The sequence below is a fragment of the Colletotrichum jinshuiense genome, chromosome 13 (genome assembly GCF_051148585.1).
Source record: "Colletotrichum jinshuiense chromosome 13, complete sequence".
Taxonomy (NCBI): domain Eukaryota; kingdom Fungi; phylum Ascomycota; class Sordariomycetes; order Glomerellales; family Glomerellaceae; genus Colletotrichum; species Colletotrichum jinshuiense.
In genome coordinates this window covers 306854-315445 of record NC_139306.1, presented here as the reverse complement: position 1 = coordinate 315445, position 8592 = coordinate 306854, and the positions used below count along the sequence as shown (strand labels likewise).

At 48.0% G+C, this 8592-nt stretch overlaps 1 protein-coding gene across 1 annotated transcript; it reads right to left on the bottom strand.

Annotated features, from left to right (window-relative positions):
- Positions 1–6390: 6390 nt before the first annotated feature.
- On the bottom strand, positions 6391–8228 carry EsH8_XIII_000051 (uncharacterized protein; the record flags this gene model as incomplete). Its single annotated transcript, XM_083273762.1, has 4 exons — positions 6391–6771; positions 6841–7665; positions 7721–8078; positions 8161–8228. The coding sequence occupies 4 exons, from the start codon at positions 8226–8228 to the stop codon at positions 6391–6393; spliced, it is 1632 nt and encodes a 543-aa protein (XP_083120525.1).
- Positions 8229–8592: the final 364 nt, after the last annotated feature.

The window sequence follows — 8592 nt, the reverse complement described above, 5'->3', positions numbered from 1 at the left end:
ATACACATCTGTAATCCAACCCCAACAAAGGCACTACGGTCTCGTTAGTTACAAAATATCCTAGTGCTGGTGGTTATTTTATGTAGCAATTGTCGTCTGAGTCGCGGGCTACAAAAATTGAATAGCAATGGGAAGTGACAAGAAAGTAGTCAATGAGACACTTACAGAAAGAGCTCCTCCAACATAGTTGGTAGCGATGTTAAGAGAACGGGTAGCTGTCGATAACTGAAAGTAGTCGGTATACTGTGGCAGGATGTTCATGCTGCCCATCATTGCCCCGTCATACCCCTGCATCTGAGGGTAGAAATATAATGTTAGCTGCGTTCACATGAGGGGGATCTTGAGGCCCTTACAGTTGCGGTGATCAAAGTGCAGGCCAGTAGCAATCCAACATTGCCCCTCTTGGATTTCGGCTCCCATGTGGGCGCTCGGAAGGGAAGAATGTTCCCTTTGACCGTAAAGTGGAGGCATGATAGCCACATGTCTCCTCCTCAAGGTACGAGATATCTAAGCATGAAAGCTATCGCCGTGGGTTCTTTGATAGTTAGAAGTCCGTTAAACGTTCGTGTGCTGTGAGAAGGCGCGTTCAAACTCGAGGGTTTCGAGCGGGGATGTTAGTTGTATAGCGACCGCAGATATGATTGTGCCGAGCCCCACTCTTTTGAATTCAACAAACTCGTCATCAATAAACCCTAACTTTATCGGCAGGAGAAACGGGCGGTCAGGGAAAGGCTGGTTAGGGAACAGACGATATTGAATAGATGGGTAGGATAGCTTGCTAGAAGGTGTTTACAACCGCTAATTATGGCCTAGTGACTTATCCCATCGGGTGCAGACTGACCTCAGTTTTGCCAAGACCAAAAGTACCCAGTTTTACCCCAAAAATGTCAATACATAAGCATTCAATTGGACAAATATTTTTTAGACATTTTCAAAAAATGAATCTTATTGGCTCTACTCCGCCCTTGGCAAAAATGAGGTCAGTCCGCACCCAATGGGATAACAGTGGGCGCACCTGTTGTATTAAAGCTGAACATAAGAGAATATCAACGGCGCTTTCAGTACACTACCAAGGTTTCCAAGAGACTTGCTGCTTACGTAGCCTGTTTCATGTCATTTTTTAGCCACAGCCCAGGCCCCTTACCCTCACGGTCAAATCTACTCGGCGCTGATGCTCCCCCGCTCATTTCGTCCCGAGCTCGCTCTCGGAGGAATTTAGCAGGTCCATCCACTGTGGCCCTTCAGCGCGAACCCAATACCCCACTAATCGAGCACAGCATGTCCAACTATTAGCCAATTACACAGTGGTATCGAATTAACAAAAGTATAGGCTATCATCGTTGCTCTCCGCCAATTCTACCTACTTATATAGTTCCCTAAAGGCAGCGCGGTGTTGTTAGGTTCACAAATGGGGTCCCTAGCCATGTGATCCATCCATTGTGTTACCACATCATTGACCCTACATGTGGACCCAGATCTTCCGTTTAACCTCCCTGGCTGGTAAAATCGCGGTACGTCGTGGTCCAAGTTGTCAGCCCTGAGACTTTTATTGAATCGCCGCAACTCCTCCAGACCGTACATGAGCCAGATCAGAAACTCAAGAGCTATGCAACCCATAGCCCAGATATCATATAGTCTGGAACGTCTCCTCATGGACTGCTCGGGGACGTTAAGATTGGCAACCAGCCCGGTCGCCTCCTCTGGTGGCTCATATCGTCTAGTTCCCCATTCCGTAGTCGTCTTGTTGATTCGCAACTCTGTGACATTCGCATGTTGCTTTGCAAGCCCCCAATCGCCGATCTTGAGTGTGCCTAAGCCTTTCTTATCTGGAGGCATGAACCAGGGTATGTTTTCTGGCTTCAAGTCTCCGTGCCTGAAGTTCGGGTCGTTCTCGTTTTCGGGGTAATGTGCTGCACTGATGGCGTCTGCAAGACCACAAAGCTGTTGCATGGTATCCCTTACCAAGTCCGAAGTCAAGCGGGGTCTAGTGAAATTTTCCCATAGGTTTCTGAGATTTTCACCGTCGGCCCATTCCAGCATGAGGTAGTGATCTTCATCCCCTGATTCTCCACGTCTGAAAGCAGTGATGAAGCGAACAATATGAGGATGGTTGAGAAGATTCATCTTCTGAAGCACACCCGCTTCCTTTTCCCAGGACTGAACCATTCTTTCACGGTCCTTTTTTGTATTGACTTGGGTCTCTTTGATAGCAACGTAGGTCGGACATACGAACTCCTAGCCGACAAATTATTATCTCATCGTCCAAAAAGAGCTTGGGGTACACCTACGGAGTTTTTCGGATCGACGAGATGAGACTTGTGGGGCTGGAACCTGAAAACCTTGCCAAAAGAGCCACTATCGTAATCGGTTTTCGTATTTATGAATGGAAGCATAGAGTGCTTCTTGAGATCATAATTGAACTGATTGGGGGAAAAGACCTGGGCCAGGAATGACCACTGCATGGAGCTGAAGGAAGAGATACGGCGCTCAGTCCACACTACTCTTTCCAATTGGTCTTCGCCGTCTGAGGAAGAATCTTCGTAGTCATTTTCGTCGTCTACGTCGCTGTATTGGCTCTCCTTTGATACGCGCTCGCATTCGTCGGAGCTGTCCGTATCGCCATCTTCAGCTACTGTTGGAGAATGGATAAAGTCCTTTTCGGCCCACAAAGCGTCAGTGAAGGGCAGAAGTCTGCCAGATAGATTCGCTTCCTTCAATAGCTTTATGGCTTTTGGGAGGTCTTCTCCAACGATATCAATGGCCACAGCAATAGCAAACACTTTCTTAGCCTCGCCTAAGATGAACTTTACAAGACCATCTTGCTCTTGAAGCAATGAAGCGCTTCCCTTTGGCGTCCTGAAAGCCTTAACGATGGACCTTTTGTTGATGAATTCGTTGAGTTTGCCCGCGGGTAGAAACTTGGTTGGCATCCTGTCGAATGGACTCTCCACGAAGGCCTTGTGGATTTGGTCGGAAAGACTGGGTTGAGCCGGCTTTTTGCTCCTCGTAGGTGCCTGGGTGGCATCGATTTCACACTGGCCAAAGTTTCAGCGGTCAGAATATCAAGAGAGTGGCAATATGGTCAATGGATGGAATATTTCTGTGTCTTTCAAAAACAAACTAATGCTCCAACACTTTGCACCGAACGTTTCGGGGAACAACCCGAACGCACATTTATCAAAAGGGCTCTCGATCACCTGCTCCTGCGCCAGCTCTCTCTCACTTCCTCCTCTGTTCCCTGCACCTCCAGGCGACTTTTTGGATGCAGTCACAAGGACACGCCACTGTGTCACCATTAGAAGCAGGCTGAGATATCTCAATCAATTCGTGTGCGGCTGAATTGCCCCATCAGGCCCCCCCCCCCGTTCGGTATCGGAGGTAAATTTGCTGGGCGATGATTCAAAGGACATTGCACAATAGCCTATTCAACAGCCCATCCCCCAATCACTCGTAACCACGCTCCGCTGCCGGTATGCATGTACTGCGGTCCGCAACGGCGTCATCGTCACTTTCGGGGACCAATCATAGTCCCTGGGATGGAGAAACAGGAACATCCTCAATCACAAACTCACTTCGACCTAGTAGCCACAGTGCCAGCTTTATGCCTATGGAATCAAAGGACGAACAGTTGCCAAGTCATCACCATTCGGGAAATGCCATACCCGAGAGTCCCAGTAATACCGCCGATGTGAGTGGCCTGATGTTCCTTGATAAACATAGGTTATAATGAATATGACGACAGGAGGCTTTTCGAGGCATTAATCCCAATGAAAAGGGTACTTTGCCGAATTCGGCATTGCCAAATGCCCAACTAGGCAAGGAGCCCTACGATACCATCAAGAGCAAACTGGCGAATAAGATCGAGAGTATTGTTTACCGATTTAATAATTCGATCGCAACGGAATTCGTCCCCGATCGCAAGCTCTTCAAAGTTCTAGATATTCGGACACTGACGAAAGAGCTGAAGAAATACGATTCGTGTCTGAAGAAAAGATCCAGTGTCACAGAGATTTTAGTCTTCGGGTTTCCACAAACTCCGAAAGAAAAATGGAAAGCTGCCCACTCAATGGTCAAGAAAATATTCGGGGATATTGAACAACATATTACACCATGGGATCCATCGTCTGGACGCTGGCGACTGTCAGCCGCTTTGGCACCATCAAATTCATGTCTGAATATCTTGGCTATTCTTATTTTGATCGAGAAACCAGCAAGAATCAATCTCTTAAAGAAGAAATTTGTGATTCAGACTTACCGTTTGATGAGGTACTCTCTGAAGAATATGGCAGGCCGTTGGAGCTCAGACGCAAAGCCGACAATACCGTGCGCCTGGCATGCTTCAGCAACTACATCTGGGATCAATCTACCTTACCGGAGTTCTACCACTTTCAGTGGAAGTTTCTCGCCCCTCACTTTCGTTGCGGAGATCGAAAGGATATACCACATACAGTCTGCGATCCCAGAGTACCTTTGCCACTGACCGTCGACCATGAGCTAGACAAAAGCGGCTTTGCTAGGGTCAGGAAAGTCAGGATACATCCGGATCAGCACAATTTCGGAAAGACTAGCGTGAGTTTTAGTATCCATACTCGGCCCTCACGCACCTCGTAACTTACGCATATTCATCACTCGACATGGCTAATATTTGAGTCAGACTTCTAAAAGATGCTTTGCCGTGAAGGAACTTATTCCACCACATACCCAGAATGTAGAGGAGTTTTTCAATCGAGAAGTAGCAGTACTAAAAATAATCTCCGGCAACTTTCACAAACATCTCATATTCTTGTTGGGTAGTTACGAACAGCACCATATTTACTACCTCATATTCCCCTGGGCAGAAGCTGATCTCTTGACATACTGGGAACAATTCGAATCAAGTGGCGAGAAAGACACTTTAGCGTGGCTAATCGAGCAGTGTCAAGGCATTGCTGATGGGCTTCATCAGATACACCGCTACAATACCAGCTCCGGGAAATCTATCATTCATCTAAGCTCTATGAATATGATCAGACGAAGGCTTCCCAGGGAAGAGTCGATTACTCTTTTTGGCCGCTATGGAGACATCAAACCCCAAAACATCTTGTGGTTCCCCGACACCAGCAGGATACTGAATCACGGCAGGGGAACCCTCAAGATCACGGACTTTGGCGCAGCTGAATTCAGCACCAGGGAAGAATTTGAGATGGGGAGGTGGGGCTCTCAAGCCGTCTCGCGGACTTACTGTCCACCTGAAAACCACTTGCGAGAGGAGCTCGTCGGCCCGTCTTACGAAATTTGGAGTCTGGGGTGTGTTTATCTAGAATTCATGGCATGGTGGCACAGTGGCCAGAAGTCGATACGCTCATTTGCGCTGCGCAGGCTTGAGTCAGATGAGTCTTGCATGAATGGATTGCATCACTGGAAGTCAGACGCTTTTTTCACGACCGAATCTGATTTTATTAGCGGCACCAAGGTAGCCAAGGTGAAGGCCTCTGTCTCACGGGTCAGTTTTAGGGAGGGATGTTATCTTACTGCAGCTACTTTATACTGATATACAACACCATGATTCTAGTTCATACAAGACCTTAGTGGCAATGTGCAGGATAATCGAGTCGCTTGCGACTTCTTAAAAGTCATCGAAGAAGACATGTTGGTAGTTCGTGGTCGCAAGAGTGCTAGTTCCATTACGGGAGCCCTAGACAGGATACGACAGAGAAACAAGGGTATCCGATCGCTCATTCCAAGGTAGCTAGTAGCGGCTACATCTTTATATTATTTAAGAACTTTGTAGAGTTACAATCTAGAATCACAAAAGTATCGCGTTAGTTAGCTTGATGATACGAAGAGCATTGGTTGCCAACTGGCTGCTATCGCCTCGCACAGAAAGTTTTACTAAGAGGCCACTCGCTATTAAATTCTTTAGCGTCAAACGTCTCTTATATACTAGCAGGTTACTATGAGCTTTTAGTATATATACTCTATATATCATTAGTAAAGACCTCTACTATTATATTAAGGGAGAGATAGAGTTTTCAGTAAATAACTAAGTAGATATTTACTTATTCCTAAACTAGAACTAAGTAAGAGATAAAATATTATTATTGTTATTAGTTAAGTAGCAAGCAAGGCTTTAGCTTAGTGATAAAAGATTATAGTAAGTATATAAGTATATTCTATTATAGTAGTTTAGCTACATCTATTCTACTTTATCTACTAAGACTTCTTTTGTCAAAAGAAATTATGCATCATAAATGGTTGACTTTAGAGAAATAACTAGGTTTATTTCTGTGAACTTTCTTATATTATAACCCAGCTTTTGTTTCCTTGTCTATTCTTTTATTACACAGCGCCTCGCAGGCCCCATGAGTGGGCCTACGTAGCGCGACACTCTGTATATAAGAATACGTAGATCTAACGGTCTTTCTCCGTAGGTTGTACCACTTTCCCCACGAGCATGACATCGTGCGGTGTAAGTAAGCCCTGATCTGTGTCGACCTGGATGACGTCCTGCTTGACAGGGTTGGCGAATACGTTCTTTGTCAGGAGGAAGTTGAGACCCTGGAAAGTAAAAGCCACGTCGTCGAAGTGCACTTGGTAGCCGCCGAACTTGGCCGGCAGATCCTCAGTCCACCTGTACGGACCCGGGGGGTTGAAGAACTGCTTCCAGAACGACCATTTAGACCGCGGATCGGGATCGGGCTGTGGTGTGAACGAGAACTTGAAGTGGTCCACTGCTTTGAACGTGTACACCGGCGCCTTGAGGTTGCTTTGGGAGGTCACAAGCTTGTCTCTCTGAGCCGCCGCGATCCGGCAGTTAGCATTCCGTGATCCCGCGTGGCCATCGGCGAAGATTCAACTTACATGATCAACCCAGCAATACGCGTCCACGGAGCCGATGACCCCTGACGGGGGATCAGACCAGTGGTTATCCCTCTGCCAGAGGATGTTCTTCTGCCAGTGGCCCAGAGACCAAGCAACGTCGTTGTTCTGGATGCGCAGGGTGAGCGGGCTGTTCTCCAAGTCCCCGAAGAGCTTTCCTCCATGTTCACGCATGATCGGCAATGGAAGCCAGTCCGCGAGGGTTGAGTCCTTCCACGTGTCCTGCACATAATCTCTGTTCACCTTGACCGAGAATTTGAAGCCATCCTCGTTGTTGTCGCGAGTGTCCGTGGCTGCAGGCTGGCCGGAGGGAAGCTTAACAGAGCTGTTGATGCTGTCGAGGAGGGACTGGCGCATGATTTCATGCCGGATAATGACGGACGCCTCGAAGCCGGCAGGGACGGGGCGGTACACTTGGTTGCCGGGTGCTATGGGCCAAGTCGGATTTAGATCACCTGAATTGAAGCCGCTGTCCTGGATCTTTATGTAAATGCTCAGCACGGCCTCGGCCCCGTCGCCGCAGCATGCAAAGACAAAGGACTCGGGGCGGAGGATCTTGAAATTAGCGGCGTCCGGTATGGTCTGGTTGTTGACCTGGGCAATCGTGTAATCCACGTCCTTGACGTTGTCATAGAACCAGGTGTGAAGCTCGCTGGCAACCTCGCTCATGTCGATAGTGGCATCCAGGCTGTCTGCGGCTTCCTGATCCATCGTTTTGAGCTCCCATTTCTCCTGGGGGATTGCCTTGAAGTGGAAGATGATGTTCTGGTCTGGAGCCGGGCCGAAATCCACGAGCGAGTTTGGGTGCTGTTTCGACCGGTCAGTACACCAGCCCTCTCTAGAAGTGTGCTTGCTAACTGACACTGATTTTATCCGAGGGGATTTGGTTTCCCTGCATAGAAACACCCCCTGGAACGCTTATGAGAGGGACCTCGAACTCGATCTGGAAGGTGCCTGCATGGATGTCGACCACCTTGCCTCCCTGTTTGCGGCCACCGACCCAACAAGAGCCGCTGATGTCCATTCTCAATATCGCACTCGCGGCGCTGTTGGTGGCGAATGAAAGCCTTGGTTTATGCAGTCTCATATCGTAGTCATTCTCAACCTGTCCATCGGATTTCTTGGGTTTGATTGGGAAGGCATTGCCCAGGCCACCTCTGATCCAGAGGTCATCTAGAACCGAGTTGAGACGTTCTGTGGTGTAAGAGACCACCACATCCCTACGATATCGTCAGCCATGTGTCAGGTCTTTATAAAGGCCGAGGGCAGCCCAGGGCGGTATCGGAGTATGAGAAGCAGTACCAATTCGAAGTGACGGACAGGCCCCTCATAGCCGCGACCAATTCGGAGACGTTCGCAGTTGGTGACATTGTTACTAATGCTAACTTGAGTATAACGAAAATTGTTTAGAATGATAAGCTTGAAGGGAAAAACAAGAAACTACGATACAGGCTGGAAGCATAGTACCGCTTGTGACCGAGCACGATGTTTATGTGATATAATAGCCCGAACCATATCACCGAGCCAGCGGCTGGAGTATTGAAAGTACGCGCCGTCCAGTTTAGGAAGTCTTGTCGCCCTCTTTCCTCAGTGAGCGTTTGAGTTCTGGTGTAGGCTGAGAAATGATCTCTTTCAGCACTGAGAAAGGGTGTCGTCGGCCAAGTTACATCGCGTGATCCTAGGCAGACCAGCTATTAGCGCAAAAGTCAACTGGGCCCACTTCTTTCTATTGTC